The sequence below is a fragment of the Carassius auratus genome, chromosome 37 (assembly GCF_003368295.1).
Source record: "Carassius auratus strain Wakin chromosome 37, ASM336829v1, whole genome shotgun sequence".
NCBI lineage: Eukaryota > Metazoa > Chordata > Actinopteri > Cypriniformes > Cyprinidae > Carassius > Carassius auratus.
In genome coordinates this window covers 15,600,318-15,627,620 of record NC_039279.1, presented here as the reverse complement: position 1 = coordinate 15,627,620, position 27,303 = coordinate 15,600,318, and the positions used below count along the sequence as shown (strand labels likewise).

At 37.4% G+C, this 27,303-nt stretch overlaps 1 protein-coding gene across 1 annotated transcript in view; it reads right to left on the bottom strand.

Moving 5' to 3' along the window:
• Nucleotides 1-3,903: 3,903 nt before the first annotated feature.
• Nucleotides 3,904-27,303, bottom strand: part of LOC113056339 (protocadherin-15-like) — a 197,242-nt gene continuing 173,842 nt past the window's right edge. Inside the window, exons 28-38 of the mRNA XM_026223068.1 lie at nt 23,719-23,934; nt 21,938-22,026; nt 20,839-21,015; nt 19,358-19,576; nt 16,592-16,600; nt 15,310-15,420; nt 8,694-8,715; nt 7,824-7,862; nt 7,490-7,563; nt 6,544-6,673; nt 3,904-5,369 (exon numbers count right to left, since the gene is read on the bottom strand). Coding sequence (XP_026078853.1) covers nt 3,927-5,369; nt 6,544-6,673; nt 7,490-7,563; nt 7,824-7,862; nt 8,694-8,715; nt 15,310-15,420; nt 16,592-16,600; nt 19,358-19,576; nt 20,839-21,015; nt 21,938-22,026; nt 23,719-23,934 — 2,529 coding nt within the window. The 3' untranslated portion in view covers nt 3,904-3,926. The remainder of the gene's footprint in view (nt 5,370-6,543; nt 6,674-7,489; nt 7,564-7,823; nt 7,863-8,693; nt 8,716-15,309; nt 15,421-16,591; nt 16,601-19,357; nt 19,577-20,838; nt 21,016-21,937; nt 22,027-23,718; nt 23,935-27,303) is intronic.

Here is a 27,303-nt window from a genome sequence, read left to right as displayed (position 1 = left end):
CGACCACAAACCCATTAACCACTGACTGAGGCCAAACTGGCGGCTAGGAGCTCTTGGATGGCGTCCAGTGGAGTGAAGGTAAAAAAAAAAAAAAAAAAAAAAGTGTGTGTGTTTATGTATTTAGTCCTTTTTAAAGACATGCTCACACACCCTGACACTTTACATTGGCTCCAGGACGTGCAGTTTAATACTTTGAAACGCTCTCTCTGTCTCTGATCGGATCTTAAATATCCATGACGCGTGGGCAGGTACCTATAATAACTTATACGCCAGCTTGTAATTATTGACTTTATTTAATTTTTGGATGTTTGTCTGAAATAATGCACTGCTGGTATCGTGATCTATAGATCAAAGAGCTCAGGACCTTATTAACATGCGCTCATCATAGTATAATCGTTTAAAGTGTAATTACTTTGCCAAGCCCAAGATAATCGTGTTTTTTCTTGCTCTTGGCAATTTTAATATTATGATTCAGACGTTAGTGTGTCCCCTAAGGAAGGGCTGTTTAATGGAAGGGGAAGAAAACATTGTAAAGAGGTTTGTATCTCTATTCATAACTATAGACTGACGAGTTTTCAGGCACATGACGCTATGTGTGCCAGCTGAAGTGAGCTAGTTCACTGACAGGAACAGACATGTTTCTTAAATCAAAGACAGTTATTTAAAATTACTAAGACATATTTAGAAGTTATATAGTCTTTGTCAGATGTTTAAATTGCATAAATATGAGTCTCGTGCCATCTAGTGGGAAAACCTTTTGCTGCAACAGGGGAGTATGAAATAGTGGTTTGAGTCTACAAACAACGCTTATGCCAACTAGTGGCAAAGACGAGAAAAACACGTGCTCGGAAAAATGAGGTGGGAATTTAAGTGCCCGTTTCTTACACAAAACCATCACATTACTTCAGAAAACATTGTAAATGCATCGCACGAGTCATATGGGCTTACTTTTATTGTAACTCGTGGTGTCATTTTTGGTGCTTGACAGTGTTCATCACAGTTCACTTTCACAGAACTCCAGCCTGGCACAACAACACTAAAATGTTGTTTATCAGATGTGCAAATCCAATGTTTGTGTAATATCCTGATTACTAAAATGCCTTCATGTAGTTGGATTCAATATAGATGTAGTTGAGCCGTGTTACTCTACTTCTGCCAAGTTAAAGTGTGTTATTTTGCCAAGATGACCAGCCAGTGAACTGACCTTGGGTTTTGGTTAATTCTTATCAAAGTTTTATCATAGACACATGAAAGATTTTATCATTTCTAGTTTCCCATTCTATAATTATTACTATAGTACATCAAACCAGATTTTAAATATCATGCCTTTAAAGAATTAATATGGTCTTGCTATTTTGGCAGTGGATGTGCTACTAGCTCACATAAAATATTGTCTTGTAGGATTTTCTTCTTTCTATCAGTGTTCTTGGTGAAGCTTGTCAGATCTGCTCTGATTTAAGAACATTGAAAAAAAAAAAGTTTACACCACCAGATTCATCCACATAGAATAGTGCAGAAGCACATATAGTATGATAATATCATATAGTAACTTGCAATATTATGTTTCAACCAAATATGATAATGGTGTAACTTCAAGCAGTAAAAGTGATGTTTTCTCTTTTTAGTATATTGATGAAAATAAGGATAAATTAAAACATTTTTTCTACCAGGAATGTTTATTTCATGTGCCTGATTCTCTGCCCTGTAGAAACAGTCAAATATTCAAAGGGTGCACAATGAGAGCAGTTTTTGCCTTGCATATATATATATATATATATATATATATATATATATATATATATATATATATATATATATATATATATATATATATATATATATATATATATATATATATATATATATATATATATATATATATATATTGGAAACGTTAAAATTTTTTATGTTTTTGAAAGAAGTTTCTTCTGCTCATCAAGCCTGTATTTATTTAATCAACTTCTTTCAAACACATTGTTTCCAAACTTTTGGTCTGTACTAATATATATATATATATAAGCAACAGCAACAAAAGTTTCAAAAAAAGATTAAGTTTGGCATATACCGAATAATTTTGTTTTTTTGATATAACTTGGTATAAAAAAAGCACAAAAATATTGAACTTTAAACTCTGGTGCAAGTCCATTCAAATGACTGTGGCATTATGCAAATGTACAGTGCATAAGTGCACAATAAATTCATTACAATTATTTTCATTGATGACCATTTACCAAAAATACACTTCAGCAGACATTTGATTTTGCCTTTTAAACTATAAAAAGCACAAAAAAAGATTATGAAAGAATACAATGCATCTGTACTAAATAAAAAAAAATAAAAATAAAATGTTAATGAGCAACAATCAAAGGGCCAGAAACATGTTTGATTTTTAAGGTACTTATGAATGCAACAATCATTGAGAAGCTCATTGTTCAGGGCCACGGAAAAGCAAATATAATACTGAATAAAAGTGCAATTTTATAATTTTATGCTGCAGATTATTATTTTTTTCCCTCAAGTTCTTTAAGACAATAAGAGTATCTGCGTGTTAGAAGTCACAGTTTTGTCATTGGAATGTGCAGGTTATTCCAAGGCCCCATCCAGAGCTCCTCCTCATCTGACTGGGTGCGGTCACTATGTGATCCTAAAGGATCCCTCACCTCCTGATTGTCCAATGTGGACTCTTGTTCATCGCCATTTTGTGTTCTTTCACCCCCACCTTTCACCACGTTTGATTTTGAAGCTATACTCTCTGGGCCTGTAATGCTGGAGGCCAGGGACCCACTGGAAGGCCTGGTTGTGAGGTTCTGTTCACCTACTGAGGCGCCTGTGATTATGGGGGTGTTTAACGGAATTCGCTCTTCATGTGTAACAGCAAGTTTGTCCAGTTTCTTAAAGTGCTTTCCCAGTCGTACTGGAGAGTTGAGCTTGATGTTGTTGGTGTGCGCGACCCGTCGTGTCCGGATTATTGAGCCATTCTGGGCCAAGTATATGCTCCCATTAATGCTGCTGTGGCTGTTCACATTAGATAGACGGTTCCTGTGTGAATCAGGTGCACTTTCTTCTCCAGTTGAACTGGTCTCGTATTCTCGGTCTACGATAAGCTTGATCCTCTTTTTTCTACCATACTGAAAACAAACAAGAAAACAGTTGTGTAAGATGACTTACATAATAACAGACTTCAATTTTACACAGCACACCACAGTGGTGATCTGTCCGATGAGGAAAGTCTTCTAAAAAATGCACAGCTAAAGATATGTTATTAACTGTTGTTTTCATCGATTTCTTAATTGTGGGCATAAAAGATGCATGTAATGTAAAAAGATCTGTTTTGCTATTTATATGGGGGGGGCTCTATATTCACTATATAAATGTTTGTGGATGCCATTGCTTGATTTGTTCTATTTTTTTATATATATATTGACAAATATTGGTTTGGAAGTCAGAAAGATTATAATGTGTTAATTATCAAGATAATTCTTACAGAATACTATAAATAAGGTAATAAGGCAGGTTTGATGAAAGAAAATTCCCTATCGGACCACCACTGCTTGTCATAAGAAAGAAAAACAGCCAAACTCACACTTAATGTCCCTTCGCGAGCTCATTAAAAGTAATGTGCTCAAGGACCAAATGCCATTGGATTACAGGATTTTTTTTGAAAACAACAAAAACTAACCTAATTTTGATCTGAATATTAACTGCTAATCTAAACTTTTGAAGGGTGACCTCTAAAGGTAAGACTAGAGATGAAATAGCATGCATGTTATTCAGCAAAGGTTAAGGTGAAATGCCAAGATGTGCTCAGTGAGAAAAAAATAAGAAGAAGAACTCCAACCAGAGGAAGACATTCAAAAGGCCGATAAAAAGTTCAACACAAGAAATAAAGGCAATGGCCAGTCTTACTGAAAATATCAGCATATAATTCAGGAGGAACCGACAGTCTCATTTGCGTCTGAATTAGACTCCTCATCCTCCCCGTCTACTTCAAGGTTTCTTGCTCCATCCGAAGAGCTTGAACTATGACCCGGACTGACACCTCTCTCTGGAGACATTTCCCTTTCTTCATTCTCATCTATAGGAGAGAGTTTGTCGATCTCTAAAGCCTTCGCTACATTACTGCTTGTCGTAGAGAATCTGCTCATGCTGTGGAAATTCAAGTCATGTCTACTCTCCAGAGAAGTACTGCTTTTAGACCTAGACCTGGGATCCTTACTTTGACCTTCTCCCATCTGCCCATTTTCTTCCTGACTGTCCTCATCCTCCTTTAGGATGGTCTCTTCTAATGCTTTCATGTGGGTGGAGGTCGTCTCAGGTTCTAAAAATGATCTGCAGCTCTTTCTTTTGTAGGTGGAGGTTACTGATTTCTGGGATGTTGTGCTGCTCTGTCTGGACTGAGAAGATCTGACAGATGATACTGTTCCACTATCCTCCGATTTGACACTTTCTTTTCCACTGCTGCCATCCTCTGAGATTGACTCGTTCTCTGTCTCTGATGTTCTCTCTGTGTCTGACTCTTGTTCTGTCTCCGTTTCTTTCTCAGTCTCTGTGTCTTGTTCAGAATCTGATTCTGTCTTCGACTCTATTTCAGTGTCATCTAGCTGAGTTTTTGTTTGGCTCTCCCTGTCTGAATCAACAGGACTCTGTTCTTGATCATCGTCTGAGTCTAAACTACTCATATGTGCCCCCTCTTGGAGTCTGTATGGATGATAAGGTGTGAATGACATGGAACTTCCAGTGTAAGACTGTTGAATGATGCCTTCCTTGCTCCTAACTCTTTCTTGTTGACTTTCCACACTATCTCCAGGGATTCTCTGCGATTCCCTCTCTGACTCACTGAGTGACCAAGAGACTGGGATGTTTCTATTACGTCCATGATCTACAGTCCCACTAATGCTACTCATGGAGTTCTTCTGAGTCTGCAATGTTTTAAAGATGTTCATCTGACTTAAAACTTTGCCAAGTCTTGTCTTTGCTGAAGGCATGGCTTCTTTAGTCTGGAAATAGCTGCCATCAATGACCACGCCACTCTCTACATTGTTTGAATGTTGCATGGTGATTGCTGTGGGCTCATCAGTACTTCCTCCTTTCTCCTCAGGAACTACAATTGGAAATATTCTGTTGTTCTTCCATGGAAGGTGGAATGGAGATGGAACTGGGCCGGATCTTTTGTCAAACATTTGGCCGAGTTTTATAGATGCTTTGAGTGTACTTTCAGCCTTTGAGCTGTAAGGGTGTGTAATGCCTTCTACTGGTCCAGGCAGGTGTTGCTCAAGCCTTGGAGGTTGGTCTCCAAAAGCAAGTCTAAGGGGCCTTCGTGGTGGAGCCTTGCTTGGAGGGGGAGCTGGCCTTCTGCCTTGTCTCGCAACCTATTACAATGATATTAGTCCAGGATTTTTAATATTCAGAATATCTAATCAACAATTCAGATCACCTATCATCTTTGTGACTTCACATGACTCATGTCATGTCTGAGAGAAGTGTCACTTATGGTAAAACCTTACCCTCATTACCATGTTACTTGCAAATGCATTAACTTTAACCCCATTGGCTGTTGACCATCCAAAGTGAAGTCAATGATTTACTGGACATTTTGCATCATATATCATTACATGATTATTATTACATTATTGATAAAATTAGGTTTGGTCTTGGCAGACTAGATCTGCTATGCTGCTTCTGTGAAGCAAGTAGACTTGCTTTGGCTAAATGCACAGATCATAAATAAAAGGAAACATGCTGCTGCTAGTGAGAGAAAAAGATCCCCATAGCAGATCTAGGCAGGTGGTGCTGGGGAGGTGGTGGGCTAGTACCGTAATTTCTGTACTATAGGGCGCACTTATAAGCCTTTAATTTTCTCAAAAAATGACAGTGCGCCTTATAATCCAGAGCGCTGTCAAAATGTTGACATTCCCTTTAGCACAGCACCATCTAGTTGATGCATAATGCAAACCCAGTCAAATGTTTGACTGCAGTATCTTCTATTCTATGCGCCTTATAATCCGGTGCGCCCTATTTCTGAAAACAGTTCTTAATTAGGTCATTCATTGAAGGTGTGCCTTATAATCCGGTGCGCCTTATAGTGCGGAAAATACAGATACACATTGCATGCAGGTGTGGTGAGCATGGAATGTGTCTGGTTTATAGGCACACAATAATTATAATTAGAAGTTAATAGGCACACAATAATTATAATTAAAAGCTGACTGAACGTAATTTTGAATGAACCAATTACAGCGCCAATAGAGTTTCATGGCTATCAACTACTCATAGCACCAATTCGGAGTATGGGTTACCAACTTTCACTTTTCTGGTCCTTGAGGGACCAGAGTCCCTCTGGTCCTGCAGAGTTTAACTTCATCCACAATCAAACGCACCTGCCTGTAATATCCAGTTTATGGACCAAGCAAAACCTGAACCCTCCAGGACGGGAATTGCCCATCCTTGCATTAGATATAAAACTGACTTTATTGAAAAATACTAAAAATACTAAATGTTTTATTGGGTTAAATTAAGAAAACAGAAATAATTCAAATGCAATACCTCTCCCTCGGATTCGTGTGGGCTGTAGTAGTAGCTGCCGTCATCTTCCATAATTACTTCTCCATATTCATCATACACCCCTGTTGGAGAGATCAGCTTCCGACGACTCCCATACTGAGGCAAGTCATAGCTAAAAGACAAGTATACAGGATCATTGCATTTACCTCAAACACACATACACACACACACACACACACACACACCAATGCAAACATTTATGAATAAATGGGCAAAAACCTTGTACCTACTGTCCCCTAAATCAAAACTAAAACTTTAAGAATGTTCAGGAACAGAGAAATAAAAGGCAGATTAAGCAGCAGAACCTCTTCATAACACTGTGTGGAAAAGGTCAAAACAGACCTTCATTAAGGACTTTGAGTATTCTTAGGGAGCAGCAGGCTGTATGAATCCAAATGCAGCTTTGGCGGCCAATTTAACAGGAAACGGGCTGAAAGTCAGGATTATATTGATCCTCACTAGCTTGTAGCCATGGAGGTTTTCATTTGGATTTATTGAGAATAGATGGATACATTGAAGACCAATTTAGTATACAGCAGGGGACTGCTACTCATCACATCTGTATGACCTACTGTATAACTTGGCCAGCATTCAGTTTTTCTCAAATAGCTTTGATAGTCTGTGGTTGCCATCACTTCCCTCGAGGGGCCATGGATTTTTAATACCTTTTTTTTTTTTTCTGGATTGGGTTCCATATGGACAGCTCACCTTGCACAAGCATCAATAAATATTTATTGCTATTACGTTCAAAAAGACACAAACAGGTGGCCCACAATGTTTAGAGAAAATTGATGAGATTCACCATCTGAAAACCATATAAAATAGTCCTAGAAATCTTGCAAAATGATTAAATGCAGCTGGTCCAACACATAGCTGACAAATTTGATTTGGGCCAGCTGCACATTTCGACTAATGAATGCACACTCACCCATGGTCATAATTATAGTAATCCTGTGTATAATAGTCCTGTCCCGGGTCGATACCAGACTCCATAGAGAGTTCCTGTCAGCAGAACAAAGAGTTATAAGGCAAAGAGCACACTGTTTTAGGCAAAAATCCTTAGAGAAATCAGACGAAATTGCTGCCCATTTCAAAGGGGGAAAAATACATTTCTGTATTTATTCATTTCAAAGCTATGTGGCCATAAAACAAAATAGTTATTACCGTATTGTGCCTACACATTCATGTTCATTCAAATATGTACTACAACATGTTCATCGCAACAGAAAGTTGCTGCGAGTATAAAATTTGAGATTCTCTACCTCTGGTCTCAAGAGAGAGGGCCGAAGCAACTGCTGTTGCTGAACAGCATTCAGCAGAGAAACAGTGCAGAAACAGAGAGAAAAAGAGGAATATACAATGTTTTAATCTGTGTGAAAGTGAATAATAGAAGATATAAAATAAATACAGTTGGATCCACAAGTCTGTGATTGCACTAAAAATCAGCAACTGAAAATAAATTCTGAATTTAAACCTGGAAATAAAGTTTTAGGGCTTTGGAAATGGCATCAAAGAAACAATTCAGAAAACAAAAGATCAGATATACTCTCAAAGAACACATTTTGATAAATCTTTTTAATCCAGCTTTCCATGCATTTTACACTGATAAATTAATTAGTGTGGAAAAATACTGTTTCACAGCTATTCATAAAATCTGGAACAACATGGAAAACTGGTTAATTACACATTTTAATGTCAATATAAAAATAAAAAAAGATACTTAACCACAGTATTCTGTGATTGACCAGCTAGAATCAAGGATTCCAGAGAGCTGTTAAAATGAACTGTATTTAAACGCAACTATTTCTTGATCATATTGGTGTTGCTACTGTTTTATACAATCAATAATGTACTCAGAGTGCTATGCTTATGGCTTTATTTAAACACTTTGGAATTCATAAAATCAAACTTCCTAAGAACAAAACTATTTAAAAAATGTAATCAGCGAGTCATTGTCCAAACTGACAGGCCTAGGCTTCAGCAATTTTAAAGATGGGATCTTGACAAATACTTATTTCCTCTCTCATCACTTTCCCTATCAAATAACATCAACTGATAAAAATGATGGCCAATACAACTCAAGATGAGACATCATTCAAACTATGCAATTCCAAAGAAAATAAAATACATACCTCCTGCTGCCCGTAGCCTCTCCTGTGAAGAGATAACAGCATGGAAATAAAAGTAAGAACATTACAATAAAACCTTACTATTTCATATGTAGAAAATGTTTTAATTCTTCTTCTCAAACTGGACTGTCAGATATGACAAAGTATTTGAATGTTTAGCAGATTTAAAGGCATGAGATTAAACAGCATTTCCTTGAGATGACGTTTCGAAGACAATGTCCATTACATTTTTGCAAAACTCTACAAATAATAAAGAACTGTGAGGAACTGAACGTGTACGTGTTGATAAATATGCAGACATACAGTAGTCTGATATGGAAAGCATAACTTACTATGAGTATAATTCACCCAAAAACTTGCACACCAATGGATCCTCTGCAGTGAATGGGTGCCGTCAGAATGAGAGTGCAAAGAGCTGATAAAAACATCACTATAATGCACAAGACATATTTGTTTAGAAATATTTTGGACTGTTTTTGCTTGTAATTGGTGCTTGATCTTTGCATATTTATCTTCTGATTCAAACGAGATTACTTTTTCCCTGGACAAAACAATATTATGGATAAAGGACACAGAGCTTTTGTCTTTGCAATATGTTAATTGGATTATTGTGATGTTTTTAGCAGCTGTTTGTATTCTCATTCTGACGGCACCCATTCACTGCAGAGGATCCATTGGTAAGCATTGGTGTAAAGGTACATTTCTCCAAATCGGTTCCAATGAAGAAATTACATATTGGATGGTGAGTACATTTTCAGCATGTTTTTATTTATTTTTGGGCAAATGATTCCTTTATATATTTAATTTTTAATTTATGTATATTATTTTTAATTATGGGATTTTAGTTTAGAGGACATTAGTTTAGGAGTCTGGGCGAGGAATCTGGGCAGTGAAGCTCAAAGGCCTCATGGCATGATGAATCTGTGTTAACGCCACTGATTCAAAGCAGACAATAAGACAATGACATGGCCACAGAGGAGAAAACTAGGCACTGTTTCTGGGCAAGGACAAGTGGCACACTGTTTATCACTCAGATGAATGTTAAAACCCTCAAGCCTCTAATGACATTAGACATTATCATGTGTGGCAATGCTTTGCATGCAAAGACAACCTAAAAAAAAAAAAAAAGACAACAACAACCACATTTGATTACAGTTTATCAGGTGTGTTAGGGGTATACAGAGATTATATGGAGGTGGGCCAGCATTTCCTAAGTACCAGGACTATTTCATTGAAAGCATAGAAAATTAAAATTCTCTCCAGGCAGCAGATCAGCAAGAGCAAATTACAGCAATTCTTCCCTGATGTGGGCATAATGAGGGATTCAAATGAAGATTTATCTCTTAACGATAATATGCGACTTTCAAGGGACTTTTATTTTGTTGACTTTTCTCTCTGTGAGTGTGTTTGCAAGTGTAATGATGTGTCATTCCATGAATGAAATATGATATATTACATGATATATCATTATAATTAAACTATGTGATGAAATACTAATTATGTTATATAGGTATAACAAGGTCAAGGTACAACTGCAGTGGCATTTCCATCTTTTTTCCCCCAAAAGGAAACTCGCCAAAAGGCTAAATTAAACCTACTGTGCTATATTAATTATTTGATCATCTTTCTAAATTACCTGCAAGGTCGCACAAAATAATTATAGATTAAAAATAATTTACCATTAGCTAGCATGCTCTATTGTACGTTAAGTATGTTAGTTAAAATGAATGGCAGCCAATACCACCACTGAAAACATATAAAGGAAGGTATTACATGAGCAAAAATGCTACCATTGTTTTCGTAACATAGAAATAAATATTAAAAAAATGCCCTTTCGTAACATAGAAATAAATATACAAAAAGTAATGGATTAATCGTTAATATTACAAATAATTAGTAGTTAAAATGTTAGAAAGTGTTTTACATAGAGCTGCAGATCACAGATACTTTATGAAGATTAATAACATAAATATGTGATTAAACATGTTATCACCTTATTCTTTTGTAATCAAACAAACTGAATTCATTTGTGCACTAGTTTTAGACATGCATTCTTTTCTGCACTGCACTTTTGACTTTTGCCATCTGCTTTGCCTGTGTTTGAAATGTTGACTAAACAGACAGTATTAGTGACAGATGGATCTTGTTTGACTGAGCTAATTTTAATGCACAGAGAGGTTCCCTCTTCCCTCTGATTTCCATAAAGATGTTTGTTTGTTTGTTTGTTTCCTAACACTGTAAATATCCAATTATGGCAATGCTAGTCCTAATGGAACATGGCACTACAGATTAGAAACACAAATCATGATACGAGATGGGAAAGCATGGCATGATGTTGGCTATCTTGCAAAGAAATGTTGAAAGTAAAAACAGTGCTTGAATGATAGTAAAGTAAAAAGTTTTAAATATTATCCAAGATTAAGTGTAAAGACAAAATAGGAATTCGAATGGCAAATATTGCAATGACATGGTTTGTGAATACTGCACATTGATTGTAAATGATAATTTTTTTAATAACACCAAAAAATATAGCACACACAACACTGAGGTGATCTACAAAACCAAGTTTGAATGGAGTCTATATTAAGGGGCTGAATTCATGGCTTTTAGGTATAAGAGATTTAAAACAAAGCCTATAACCATAATATCGGTGTTATGCTAATACAGTGCTACCCCACTGTAAATAGAAGGTGCAGGTATTACAGAAACAGAACATGGTCAATTTTCAGGTGATTGAGACACTTTTGAATAAGCTACAGCACAAAAACAATATGGTATAGATGTGTACTGCTGTGGGTCGACAATAATCTGATGTAATGTTGTGGTATCTATCCATAAGATTCATAACAATTAAAGCCAAGAATTGAATGCAGTGTTTCTTTTTAAAAGATTAAGTGGAGGACATGTTGCCAATCAGACAAGCTCTCTCACACACACACACACACACAAACACACTTGCACTAAATTGATTTAGCCGGTGATTACAAGCAACTTGACGACTCAGTTGCATCTCAAACCTCCTAATGTGTGCATAGTCATGTACCAAAGAGCAATTTAACATTAGAACAAACTTGTTTCTCTTCAGTGCTTTTTTGGTCCTTTCTAGCACAGACAATTTGCAAACCTAGCAAAAAACAGTTCAATGTGAATTCGTGCACTGAGAGAGACAAAATGTCTTAATTAATTAAAATAATTTAAAATAATTTAAAATAACTTACAGTCCAACATTAGGGCATATAAACAGGATAATTTCTATGAGTAAGTAAAAGTGTTTTGTGTACTAAAACAGGTCGAAGGAATAAAATAAAATGCTTGTATGAAATGCTTATCTCAACTAAATAATAAAACACTCTCGCAAAACAGATAAAAAATACAAAAACTGTAAAAGCACAAACACTTGATTTTGTTTCGGACAAGAACTCCAAGGCACTCGAATTGTAGTGAAAAGTTAAAAAGCCTTTATGGCATCACTGCCTTTATACATTAAAACTCTTTTGGTGAGCGGTACATCTACGCGTTGCGGCTTACATGCCTTCATCAGGGTGACAACGCATAGATGTACCTCTCACCAAAAGAGTTTTAACGTATAAAGCCAGTGATGCAATAAAGGCTTTTTAACTTTTCATTAGAATTCGAGTGCCTTGGAGTTCTTGTCCTTAAATATATACTATCCCATAGAAACAAAGAGCACCGAGAGCACCGAGATTTCATACTCCATGCAGCACTTCTTGATGCATTCAGTGATCTTGATTTGATTTTGTTACACAGTAAGATGAAACACAATGATAAGACAAAAAGATGACAAAAATGTATCTATAGTCTAAGGGGCCGTTCACACAGGACATATTCTCGTGCTGGTGTTTCTTGCACCATACTCTACTGTTTGAGCAACAAGAATGCCTCGTCTATTGTTAGTTCTGCTGTGCTCTGTTAAAATGCTGTAATGCTAGAATGCATCCTGTGTGAACCACCTCTAAAAGCAACATGGACAAAGAGAGTGTCACAGGATAGTGGACTGAGAAGGAAAGCGTTTCTCCAGCTCCTCCACTAGTAAGTTCATGTTTGGATTGGTCTCTGGTGATGGTTTTTCCTGTACAGGCTTCACCTCTGACAAACCAGCCTCTGGTTCAACAGACACTTGTTTTTTGGGGACAATCTTTGGCGGGCACTGCTTTTTGTCTATTTGACTGCACATGTTGGCAATGGATTTCTCTATGTCTGCTATGTTCTGGATGTTCTTAAGGATCCCTTTGAGTTCCCTCTTTGGGGGCTCTGGCTCGGATGGCGGTGGAGGTGGTGTGGGGCGTAAGGACACTGGTCGGAGGGATGTGACCAAGGGAAGAGGAGGAAGGACAAATGGAGAATGAGACATGGAACAGGACAGGTCTGGTGATAAGGGAAGGGGGGGAGGAGGAGGAGGGGCTGGATGGGGAGGATCTGGTGGCGATGGAGGGACAGGAGTGGATTGGGGTGGGGAACTTGAGGGAGGTGGAGGTGGTGGGGGACTAGACGGAGGTGGAGGCGGTGGGGGTGTTGGAGCAGGTACATCTGGTGGGTCTGGGATGATCTCCACATTGACCTCGTAAGACTCCACATCAGGATAGGTAGTCATTCTGCTGTACTTCCGCAGCACTGGCGGGGTTGGCTTGTGACTGGGTGGAGGTGTTCCATCACTCTGGGTAATTATTATTGATGGGGGTCTGCTGTTATGCCCCATGACTGAAGACTGCGGGGTCTCGAAAACAGAGAGAATAATTTCAGAAGAGAGTGACCCACGTGAGTCCTGGCCTTGCTTCTGCCTCATATCCTGAAAGGCCTGCTGCTCAAACTGCCGTGCCTGCTCTTTTACTGTCAATTTGGGCTCTTGATCTTCATCCACAAACCCATCAAACCCATCAATCATCTCCTTACTGTCCTTAAGGTCGGAATTCAGCAGCTGCAGCTCCCACTGATCTGGATCCATCACCACCCTCCTACTCCGTAGGGCATCATTGTTCTCCCACTTGTGTAACCTAGAGGGTAAAGTCCAGGCATGACCTGAGCCTGCAGATGGGAAGCGCAGGATGGACCTTCTTAGACCACTCATGTTGGGTGAATACATGCCCAGGTGATACCTCTGATTTTGGTTCTCAGGGCTGCTAAGGGTGCCATCATCATGGTACAGAGGGTTGGTTGTAGTAAGAGGATTCTCATCTGAGAGAAAGGTGATGTTGCTTTCTGACTTAGGCAAGTTGTTGAGCAGGACCCCATTAGCGGTGGACAGCTTGTGAGCAGTGATGGCACGGGAGGCAAATGAGCTAATGAGACGCTGACGATCGCCATCCTTCAGAACACACCTCTTAGTCCTGCTTTCAGCATAAACCGCAAAAAGAGACAAAGATTGACTTAACAGAGGATGTGAATAGCAAGAAAGACAGGGAAGTAGGAGCGAAGCCAACTACGAATAGCACCTGCTTGGATTGACTACTGTACTAGGAGCAAAGAGCTAACCAAATCCAAGGCAAACACCCAAAACAAGTTTTCACTGAAGGCTGCTATCACAGTTCCAAACAAATATCAATACTAATCAAGATAACAGTGCTACACAACTATTCAAAATCTCTCTGAGAATCCATCACAAATACAACTATACCTTACTTACAGTATATTGTCTAATTAAAACTACTTTGTCTACTAGTTGATACACAGATGATTGCCTACTTACTTAGATCTGATATCCAAGAAATGAGAAAGAGAGACAGGAGGAAAAAACAAATTATATGAGTGAAATTAGCAAGATAGCTGTCTAAGAGTTCTAATAATGAAAAAACTTTACTTGATGTTTTTGAATTAAGATGTATCATCACAACCATTAGCACAATATACTTGTCCATGTTATGGTCCTCATTTAAACTTCAATGTTGAAAACTTGTTCAGTCTTAACACATTGCCTGTTCAGTCATAATTATGACAATAAAAGAAAACCTGTTGTTAAAGATCATCATGATAAAATCAAAATTGCAGTGGAAAATAAGCTAGTTTAAGTTTAAGGGCCAGAAAGAGGGTAGAAAATACTCACATAAACTAATTAAGTGAGTGAAGTGACATACAGCCAAGTATGGTGACCCATACTCAGAATTTGTGCTCTGCATTTAACCCATCCAAAGTGCACACACACAGCAGTGAACACACACACACACCCAGAGTAGTGGGCAGCCATTTATGCTGCGGTGCCCAGGGAGCAGTTGGGGGTTCAGTGTCTTGCTCAAGGGCACCTCAGTCATGGTATCGCCAGACCCAGAATTGAACCCACTACCCTAGGATTAGGAGTCAGATTCGCTAACCACTAGGCCACAATTTCCACCAAATACACCAAATGCACCAAATATACCAAAGCTGTCTAGGAATTAATTAATTATTATTATTTTTACTTATCCTTCCACACCACTAGGAATATATGAAAGGCCCTACAATTGTATAGAAAAAAATAATGCAATTGAATCTAATGGAATGCAACTAATGCAATTTTAATTTAAGTAATCGTAACTTGTAAAACCCAATATGTATCAATATTCTGCATCAGTCAGTGCTTGAAAACATTGACAAGAACTGTATAAAGTGCAGAATATATAAAACTTACATGGTGCTGTCGCCGAGTTCTTCATACAGATTGTTGGTGGCAGCTCCTCCAGATTTGCCAGTGGGAAGCACCATTTGGATCCTGGCTGCTTTTGCACACTCTGCCTGCCGTCTTTAGATGATGAAGTCAACAAGTGGAGCAAAATAAAAGCAATATCTTATATTATTAAAGATCCATAAATGATAAATGCACTCATAGATCAAAAACCTAATTTGGGATACAAGAACTATGTTTACTGAATCTGAATTTGGAAAAAATAGAATTTATCTTTTTTTTATGTATAGCATGCTAAGGTAATAGTTGAGAGTGTGATGGTTATGTTTATGTAATCAGTGCCTGTGAAGTGATTTGAGTTTGTAATTCCATAGCATGCTGTCCTTAAAGAAATGCTTCGAATGCTTTTAAATAATTAAGTTTTGATCTTTTCTTTCAAAGTACAATTTTACAAGTATGTTGGAATCAACTTTATATCCTTGGGAGATCTAACAGCTTAGGGAACAAAAGCTATTCTATAGCACTTTTGTTCTGGTCCTTGGAAATCAACAAGCCTTTATCTTTTCCTGGACATTTAGCTGTAGACATTTAGATTTATAATTTTCTCAGATACAACGAATTAAATCAGTGGTTCTCAACTGGTGGGTTGCAAACAGCTATACAAAATGTTAGGAATAAAATGGAATAATAATGATATCCAACTAACCATACAATCTTTCATAGTCACGAGTGCAAAATAAAGAGGCATTTCTAAAAGGGGGAAACTGCTTCGCATATTTTTTGTTGTTGACACCAATGCTTGCATGTCAAATCAAATGGTTGTAATTGATCTGTCACTTGATAGAAGCTAGTCATATTTTGAAATATGCCAACATGGACAGGTAAACAAACAAAAGCATAGAAAAAATCCAAGACGATACAAACAGTGAGGAAAGACATCATTAGTGCTGACAATGTATTTTGTGCTGAAAAATTATTGACTGTTCAGAGCATAATAATTCTAATTCAAGAGACTTTTATCAAACACTCAATCTATAAAAACAAGTCAATTATTATTTTTTTTTTTTATGTTAATATCACAATTGTTGATTTTCATTGTTGTATCATTAACTTTTGTACAATGAGCCATTTAAGTAGTGTTGGGTTGCTATTTGATAACCAATGTAAAATCTGGGCCTTGAAGCCAAACCACCAGAGAACCACTGAATTAAATAATGCTTGAGAGAGGGAAATAATTGAGATACTGTATATAACCAACATATCATTACACATGCAATATGATACTTACTCTTTGAATCTTAAGTTGGTGCGTTGTAAAAAAGGAAAGAAAAAATATATTAGACGATGACTCATAACAACATGGACAGCACTTACAAAATAAATATCAGCAATATATGTATATGTATACATACAGCCGTGGCCAAAGGTTTTGAGAATGTCACAAATAGAAATTTTCACAAAGTCTCCTGCCTCAGTTTTTATGATGGCAATTTGTATATACTCCAGAAGAGTGATCAGTGATCAGATGAATTGCAACTAATTGCAAAGTCCCTCTTCACCATTAAAATGAACTTGATCCCAAAAACATTCCCACTGTATTACAGCCTTGCCACAAATGAACCTGCTGACATCATGTCAGTGATTCTCTCATTAGCATAAGTGTTGCTGAGGACAAGGCTAGTCATGCTGATTGAGAAAGAATACCAGACTGGAAGCTTCAAAAGGAAGGTGGTGCTTGAAATCATTGTTCTTCCTCTGTTAACTGTAGTTACCTGCAAGGAAACATGTGCAGTTTTCAATGCTTTGCACAAAAAGGGATTCACAGGCAAGTATAATGCGGCTAGTAAGATTGCACCTAAGTCAATCATTTATTTGATCATCAAGAACTTGGGGAGAGGATCAGTTGCTGTGAAGAAGGATTCAGGGCACCCCAGAAAGTCCAGCAAGTGTCAGAACCGTCTCCTAAAGTTAATTCAGATGCAGGATCAGGGCACCACCAGTGCAGAGCTTGCTCAGAATTAGCAGCAGGCGGGTGTGAGCATCTGCATGTACAGTGAGGTAAAGACTTTTGGAGGATGGCCTGGTGTCAAGAAAGGCATCAAAGAACCCACTTCTCTCTAGGAAAAACTTCTTCAGGGACAGACTGATTTTCTTCAAAAGGTTCAGGGATTGGATTGCTGAGGACTGGGGTAAAGTCATTTTCTCTGATGAATCCCCTTTCTGATTGTTTGGGGCATCCGGAATTAGGCTTGTCAGGAGAAGAAAAGGTGAACACTTCCATCAGCACCCTGAGACCATTCATGTGTGGGGTTGCTTCTCAGCCAAAGGAGTGGGCTCACAATTTTGAACACCACCATGAATAAAGAATGGTACAAAAACATTCTTCGAGAGCAACCTCTCATAAACATCCAAGAACATTTTGGTGATGCCTTTTCAACAGAGCACTCAGTGGCTCAGGTAAATAAACATCAACATTTTTGGACCATGGCCAGGAACTCCTCAGACCTTAATTCTATTGAGAACTTGTGGTCAATCCTCAAGAGGCAGGTGGACAAACAAAACCCCACAAATTCTGACAAACTCCAATAATTGATTATGCAAGAATGGGCTGCCGTCAGTCAGGATGTGGACCAGACAATCATTGCCAGCTTGACAGGGCAAATTGCAGAGGTCTTGAAAAAGAAATGTCAACACTGCAAATACTTTTGAGTCTTCACATAAACTTATTTTAATTGTCAATAAAAGCCCTTGACACTTAAGAATTTATTTTTATTACACTTCAGTATACCATAGTATGACATCTGACAACAAGATCTAAAAACACTGTAGCAGCAGACTTTGTGAAAATTGATATTTGTGTCATTCTCAAAACTTCTGGCCATGGCTCTTTATATATACACTCACAGATTATGTTATTACGGTATATTCCTGAATTCTCATTGTCTGGTTTGCCATATGGCAATAGCTTAGCTGGAACCACATTTAGTCTTGACAGTTTCTCATATTTACCTCATGGCCTTGATTATTAATTTTCATGCTGAATAAACAAAAGACCAGACAGTTTTCAAATGTGTTACCAATGTGAAAAGAAAGAATGTGTGTATATGTTCCTCTGAAATCCCAGCAGAGGGAAGCTGTCTGCTTAAAGCTGCAGTCGGTAACTTTTGACGCTCTAGCGGTTAATAAACAGAACTGCTTGCGTCTTGTGGAAGAACATCGTAGCCGGAACTACTTCTCTCTGTTTATATCTACGAAGAATCACAAAGGTACTGGGTTACTCCGCCGCGGTACTCCCGAAGCAATCTAAAATAGTCCGAATATAAACACTTATTATAGGTGTACTCTAGTGATTCAGGACAAGCTAAAAACACGGTTTGGAAAATGGATTCATGGTGTACTCGCTTATTATATACATTTTTCTACATTTTGAACACAAACAAAGTTACGGACCACAGCTCTGATTGGTTGTTTTTAACCGGAAGCGACGGAGTTTCTGCAAATGGCAATAGGAGCACTGGGAGGAGCCAGAGGAGCTTGATTTTATCACAGATTATCTGTCTCATATTCTACTGTCAGGACATAATGACAGGTTTAATAAATATGTGAAAAATATTTTTTTACAAAAGTTCCCTACAGCACCTTTAACAAGATGTTTCAACCTTAATGAACTTTACATTTATTTATTTGGTTGCTAAGTGGAGAAGTCTGCAGTCTGGGTAATCTTTCCAGTGATTCAACCTGATCCCACACAGGGCATGAAAGAAACACTATGCCATAACATTTCTGTTAAAAACTAACTATGCACAGAATCACAACAGAAGAGACTTTTGATGGCTAATTTTGCTAAATCTTAGGGTGTATCTACGATAATATCGTGATTGTTGTTTTAACAATGTGCAAGCTGACATTATTGTGTCTGTAGCAAAAAACTAAATAAATCCCTGTATGGGTTTTTGTTTTTATATATTAATTTGAAATTATATAGCAATATTACACTTGCAAAAATGCTGTCTTCATGAATTGGGAGACACTGGACTATGGTGGTGAGACTCACTGTTGGTACGTGATGATGACGATGAGGATGGCTGGGATACAGCACATGATGATGATGACGGCCAGGGCCAGCAGGGCTCCTTCGGTGTATCCAACAGACTGAACCGCCTTCTTCACACTCTCCACCACATCTGGAGTGCGGATCTCCAGAATGCGGCCTCCACGACCTAGATAGGGCTGGAACTCCTTATTGATGTCCAATAACTTCCCATCTAAAAACCTGCAAAAACCACAGGAACAGTCACATATGTGGCCTTGCATATGCTATTCGACTACTTCTCCAGTGCAAGCCACATAAATCTAGCAATAAAGATCTCTCCTTCCAGGCAATCTCTGATCGACTGAACGAATGTAATTAAAATTCATGAGCCAAACTTTTATAATAAAGTGTAAAATGGGTCATCTGACTTTTTAGTATAACGTAAATGTAATGTGTCGATCATATAGCTACAATGGCTACTATAAAATCACATTTTTTAAGTACCATTCACCCTGCTGACAGTAAAATAAAACAAAAGACTGAATCGTTTGGCCAGAGGATAATTTTATTTCATTATGATGGAGTTTTGGTTCCTTGTAACTGTCACCCTTGGCTTGCTTAGTTTGGGACACCGTTTCTGGCAACATTGTTGACTTGATTGCACAGACACTATTTGAAGAGAACTGAACTAAGCTGGATGATGGAATCACTGAATCAACAATGAATTGACTTTAACTGAAAAACTGATTGTTTTATATTATCCTCTTGCATTATCAGCACACTTTTTTTCTTTCTGTTTAACACTGTAAAGCTGCTTTGACACAGTCTGTATTGTATAAAGCGCTATATAAATAAAAGAGAAAAAAGGATTGAATTTTGACTAAATTAGAAGTAAAGCACATTCGACAGCCTACAATTCATGATTTGCTTGTACAAGTATTAGAAACCGCGCTGTCAGAGCAGGCTAAATACTGTGACAAAACAGACAATCTGGCTACAGATATAAGCACGAGTGTCATTTGTTTATGAAAAATGTGAAGATGTCTAAACAAACATAAACATACAGTTCATCAGCTTTATTGTGCTTCATGGGTGAGAAATGGGCAAACAAAAAATACACTTAAATAATGCTATGAGAAATGTTATAAAACACTAAGTGTGTGTATAATTCTGTATGCAGGAAATTGAGTTAATAATATATATATATATATATATATATATATATATATATATATATATATATATATATATATATATATATATTAAAAAAAAATATATATATATATGTGTGTGTGTGTGTGTGTGCGCGTGTGTGTGTGTATGTATATATATATATATATATATATATATATATATATATATATATATATATATATTTATATATATATATACACACACACACACATATATTAGTTGCTTAGGTCTGAAGGAAAGGTCAGGAGGTTAAGAGCAATGCAGAAATGGAGTCTGTGAGGGTAAGTTGGATGAGAGAAAGCACTCACTTGAAGAGCTCCTGTCTTGAGAGAGCTCTGTTGGTCAGTGGGTCAATTGCATAAACCATCAGGTCAGATTTTGAGTAGTCCTCCTGTTCATAACCCTCACCAAAACGACGTGGGCCGATCGACTCCACAACAACTTTAGCTCCTGGAATCTGGTCCTGGACATAGCGCTCTAAAATCCTGCATTGAGAGACAGAAAAGGAGTGATTGAACAGAACTTTTTGACAGACTGAAGACGTTCTATTCACCATTTTTCACCAAAAGGAATTCTCAAACAACTAATGAATGTTATTTTCACACAGAGAACATTCTCAAAACCATGAAAGCACGTTTCCACCAAAAAAAAAAAAAGGAAATTGCGACTTTTTCCTCACAATTCAGACTTTTTTTCTCGCAGTTGTGAGTTTATATCTCGCAATTCTGATTTTCTAACAAGCAACTGCAAGTTACAAAGTCAGAAATGTGAAATATATACTTGCAATTCAAAGAAAAGAAAAAAATCAGTCTTGTATTCCTCCGAATTTTCCTCCCGGTAGGTGTCTTTATTACCCCTCAGCTCACATCTCAGAGCAGCCAGCTCTCCTCAGCCAATTACCTGCAGTATCTCAGCTGCTGAGGTGAAATAAGAACATGGGACAAAAAAGAACAGAGGCTGGAATGATGAGGAAAGGAACAAGCAGCAGGTTTGCTGGGGAAAAAGCCCGACAAGAGGGAAGAAGATGTTTTGGGCTGTGAGTTCTGTTGTGCGAGTGTGTTCCTGTCTCTGTATATATTATGAATTTCATATTTGCACTGTACTATCTCAACAGGGATGTAAAAGTGAAAATGTATATTTTGTCATCATTTACATGCGTTGTTCCAAAACTTCTATGGAACACACAAGGAGAAATTCTGAAAAATGTTCATGCTGCTCTTTTCCATATGATGGAAATACATGAGGAGGGGTGATGCTGAGTACCAAAAATATCATAAAACATCCTAAAAGCATAATAAAAGTGACTCATATGACTTGTGTGACATATTTTTCTGGTAACACTTTCATTCAGCGACCAATTCTCACTATGAACCAGGATGAAGAGTGTGTTTGTATAGAACGCGTTACCCAATCAGCTGATCCTTGTTCTGTTCAACCACAGTGGGCGACACATTGGACACGACCACCTGCATGTCCAGTTGATTAACCACAGACACCTGTGAGATAAAACAAAAAGAATCTCTAGAAGAGAAAATGACAGTGTAGCATTAAGGCTCTAAACTGTGCTTAAATATTTTATAAATATTTACTAAAATACTATATTTGAAGTATTCATTTATACTTCAGTTAAATAGCCATATCCCTGTTGGTATACTAGTTTAAGTTACTAAGCTCTAAACTGTGTTACATTTAAAATGTATGCTGTTTCTGTGATTGAATCTGAGAGAGAAATAAGTTAAAGGTAACGCAGAAAGAAATGCAAATGCACATATCGACCAGCAATTTATAGATTTGTTTATATATACTTGTGCTGTTATGCTGCAAAAAAATAAAAAATAAAATAAGAAAAATAATAAAAAAAATCTGTATTTTTCTTGTTCTCCAGTTATCTAAACATCCTTAACTCTTTCCCCCGCCATTGATGAGTTATCTCAACATTTAAAAGACAACGCTTCCCCGCCATTGACAAGTTTTTACGGCTTTTGATGTTTTCACTGTTATACACTTGGAGGCGCTATTAAACTTCTTCTGAATGAATGCAAAACCTCCCAACCGAACAAAAACACAGATGAACTGGATGGAGAAACGAGCGATCTCTTGTGTAAAAAGATGCATATAAAATTGATGAGATCATCAGCGATGGACAGCATATAAATGAAAACTGCATGATGTTACAGAGTAAAATGTTGATCATAGAAGTGGTATATGTCTGTGCAAGGTTTGGGAGGTATTGATGGAAGTGATTTACAGGATTATAATCATACTGAATATTAGCCAGATGTAGTTTTTGACAAAAAAAAAAAGAGATTTTTGTTGAAAAAAAAGAGAATGCTTTGTTGAATTGAAAATATTTAAAGTATTTATTTATACTTCAGTTCAAATCTCTCTCTCTCTCTCTCGCTCTATACATATATATAGTGCTGGGCAATGAATATATATATACACATGACACACACACACATATATATTTCAAGTTTTTTTTTTTTATATATATATATACTACATTTGTGTTCCATTTTTCTAGCTCTGTAAATTAATTGTGGTCTAGCTGGCATTAAACAGATGCCTCTACCTCTACATCTTTAACTCGCAGGCCAAGTGCAGGTTCAAGATATTGAGTGCTATTGAGAGATTGATTAATGGGTTTAAATACTGCTGGAGCCCTCATCCCACATAAAAATAAATAAATAATAATAATAATAATAATAATAATAATATTTCTCTTTTGCACTGGATTAGGATGTTCTACAAGAAATCTCTGAATTTATATATATATACACATATATGTGTGTGTGTGTGTGTGTATACAAATAATATTTTATACATATTTATAATAATATCAATACATTTTTCACAGCATAGATTGGGTCTTTTTACATGAAAAAAAAAAAAATATATATATATATATATATATAGCTGCCTTTTAAAGTTTAGGATGAGGGTCCGTCTCATAAGGATAATCATATTTGGGGTCTGGATTGAAAAGGTCTTTAACTAAATGTTTAAGTGAGTCAAATGTTATATTTTTGACTGATTCAGTTACTAAGGGATCAAACTGCTAACTTGTGATCTGTCAGTGAGTCTTTCTGACTGATTCATTAAAAAGAGTCATTTGTTCACAAATCTGACTTTTGAATGGGAAACAATGCAAAAGCACTCAACTTTATGCTTCTGGATCACATACGTACCACCACTTGAGCACTGCTGCTGAGTCCCGCCCCGAAGTCGTCGGTAGCAACCACGTCAAATTTAAAGTAGGAGCGCCGCATGTTTCTGTACATGATGGCTGTCTTAATTACTCCTGTGAAGGGCTCAATAACAAAGCCGTCTTTGCCGTCAGTAGTTGGGGGGATAATCAGCCTGTACAGCATGGCGCTGTAATTCCCTGTGTCTTTATCCACAGCCTGTCAGATACAATAGAGCACAGACATGTCAAAGAGAGGAATAGCCACAAGCTACTTATCACCTACAACATCTGCCGGCGTACGCACTTCCCCCTCTGGCCTTTAGGAGGAGCTCCAAGCTTCGTTTCACAGCACTTATGACACATCGGCTTCAGTCTCAGCTGAACATTATAGCACTCCACTGCGGTGACAATGATTTATAATGGCTTTTTACAAGAGAGGGGAACGGGCGGCTCCACGGACAGCAGGGTGCCCCGGACCAGGCAGAGTCATTAACACAAATTAGACTTTTTCCAATATGCCCGCGAGACCGGTTTCAATAAATACAGTAAGTGTGTATTAAAGGCCCTTGCAAACAAAAAGGTCCATCTTTAATTAGTCATTTAGTGAGGCTGATCACGGACAAAATGCACAACTTGGCAGCGGAAAGCTTCGATCGCCTCTGTGCCGCAGTCGTAACCGGTTTTCTTTTCTTTCTTTGTGTTATGCGTCCCAGATTAAACCCTAGGAACATCAGAAAAGCCATGTATTCTTAGAAAAGCAAATGTTTTTTCCAATATGCCTGGAAGACCCATCTCATTATATACAGTAAGTGTGTATTAAAGGCCCTTGCAAATAAAAGGTCTGTCTTTTAATTGGTCATAAAGTGAGGCTGAGCGTGGACACAATGCACAACCCACGGTGGAAACCTTCGATCACTGCTGCTGCACAGATCTTGAGGCAAAACTATTTGAAATTCAATCTGTATTTCCACAGAAATCTGTTTTTTCCCCTCTCTTTTCATGTTTTATCTATATATATATCAGATTACACACACCTCATATTACACCCAAGGAACATCAATGTTTTCTCAGAAGCCAGATATTTTTCTAATACGCATGGAAGACCTGTTTCAATAGATACAGTAAGTGTGTATTAAAGACACATGCGAAGAAACGGTCAGTCTTTTAATTGATCATTTAGTGTGGACAGATTATGCACAATGCGGTGAAATACTTCAATTGTCGCTGTAACACAGATCTTGGGTGAGAATTGTGTGAAACTGAATCCGTATTTCCACTAAAATCTCTTTTCATTTTCCTTCTTCACGTTTCTGTCCTCAAATAAAGTTCAAGGAACATCAGAAAGGTAATGTAAGTTCTTAGAAGGCTAATAAATTGCATAAACTAATCAGATCAGGACGGAACAATGTATGCAGGGCTAATCGGAGAAAGCATCTTTACAGCGCAAAGTAAAAGCAGATCTTTCATTGACATCTCTATCCTTAGGCTTGGCAGAGCAAGGGACAGTTTCAATTTTCTCGCTTTTTTCTCCTCAATACTATTTAAAGAGGGATTTCTAAGTAGATTAGATTAATCTACAAATCCCAGAGCGGCTTCAACAAAAATCCATAGTAAGCGATTCCTGCGACACCTGAGAAATGGACAAAATGCATGACCGTGTATGTCAAGGCTGCATATTTGGATTTTTGCCCGCTGAACTTCATATCTCAGGCATTTATTCAAGCAAACAAAAGACACTGATGATGGTAATCTGTATTCGCAGTGAACGTGACCCTATGAAACCTCGAGCTTCTGCTGCATGGCTTAACTCAGTCTGGGGTCTTGGCTAATAAGGTCTCCTTGATCGAACACATGATGCCAGGCACCTGATAGCATCACAGTCGCTGTTCTTTTAGTCAGCACATGAACTTAAGACAGGGTGAAGTCATATGAGGTGAACCCCTGCCTGAGTTACCGCACCTGGCCTACATGTCTGATTAGAGTAACACTGAGATAATTACATAAACGACTTTTACAGGGTTGTAGTTCTGAGGCCAGACACATACAAAATCAAATACGGAAATTTAGACGCTTGTGAAAGATGTTGGCATTTTGATACCACTGTAAAAACTAAATTACTATTACAATTATGCATTTAGCAGACGCTTTTATCCAAAGCGACTTACAGTGCATTTTAGAGCTGTAATCGGGCCTTAAAAGTTAGGCTCGACAGGCCCCGAGCCCGACAGGTTTATTCAAATGTGCGCACGCACACAGCTCTTTTGCCTTTTGTCAACAATGAGTAATTTATTCATGTTTTAACATAATTTACTCATAACTAACGTAGACTAGACCACTTGGAAGTTGGAATAAAGAAATAAATTAAGTCCTGTGTCACATCGTAACATCTCAGCATTCTAGACATAGGCTCATTTAACCCCTTACTAGTAACCCCCCTTTTTTGGCATGGAGACCGAAATTACATACCCAAAATAAAAAGGTTTCTGCTCATGATTCTTTCTGACTAGATACATAATCAACCTTTGTTCACAAAGCTGACACTTTAAAGTTTACTGTTCAGGAATCAGAATCACTCAGACTGTTATGATAATAGAGATATATAAGCTCAAACATAAAAACAAAAATAAAAATATTAAAAACATATGTTTTAAATGTATTTAAAAAAATGTTGAATTAGGAAATGAGTTTGAAAACACAGTGTAGCTAAGGCCACAAGTCTTCCAAGACTTCATAAAAAATTTCATAATCGAATCTGTAAAACTGTGAATTTTATGAAATATTTTCTAAGGCCATGTCATGTGTGTTTTTAGAGAAGGCTAATCAGATTGATTTATGGTCCTTGTCATCTCTGTAAGATCTCACATGTAAACATTCCTGTGCTCTTTGTGTATGTTTCACTGTAGAAAACTGCCCGAATCATGATTGTATTGTTCTCACCAAACGGTTCTTTCACACCTCCGCCAAGTATGACACATTATCCGCATTATTCTTTTATCATTATTCTTTTGTTTTTATTCCACCTTTATTAGCCTTGATTGTGGTTTTTCAGGCTTTACAAAGACACAAAGCAGCGATCTCACTTCAGTCTCTCTTTGCATTTAGCCCTTATTTATCAAAAGTCTTACTATAAAAATACAACAAAACATTTTCTTACGACCTTACGTGAATTATTGAGACAAAAATGCATTATGAAGAAGAAAAGCACCTGCTATTAGTAGCATTGGTGCTAACGTTAGCATCAAGCTACATCTGATAATTTATGAAATTATTAGTACACTTTTACTCAAAACTCACTTTAAACCCCGATCGAGTGTTTATAATAACTTCCTTTAGCGATCAGGGGCGGAATTTGGTCGTTTACTGTTGTAAAAATATGTTATTTGTAGCCTTTTTCATCGCTGCACAAGTTAGCATTTCCGATGTACATTTTCGTTTTTTATAAAAACGCCCCAGATCTCAAGAAATTCTCATACCAAGCTTTACTATCGTAATCGCGGGTTTATTATTCGGATATTTTGTGTGTACAGAGGTGTTTCAGTGTTGTTTTGGCCAGATAACTACCAGGAAGTGTGCAGGAAGCATGTGA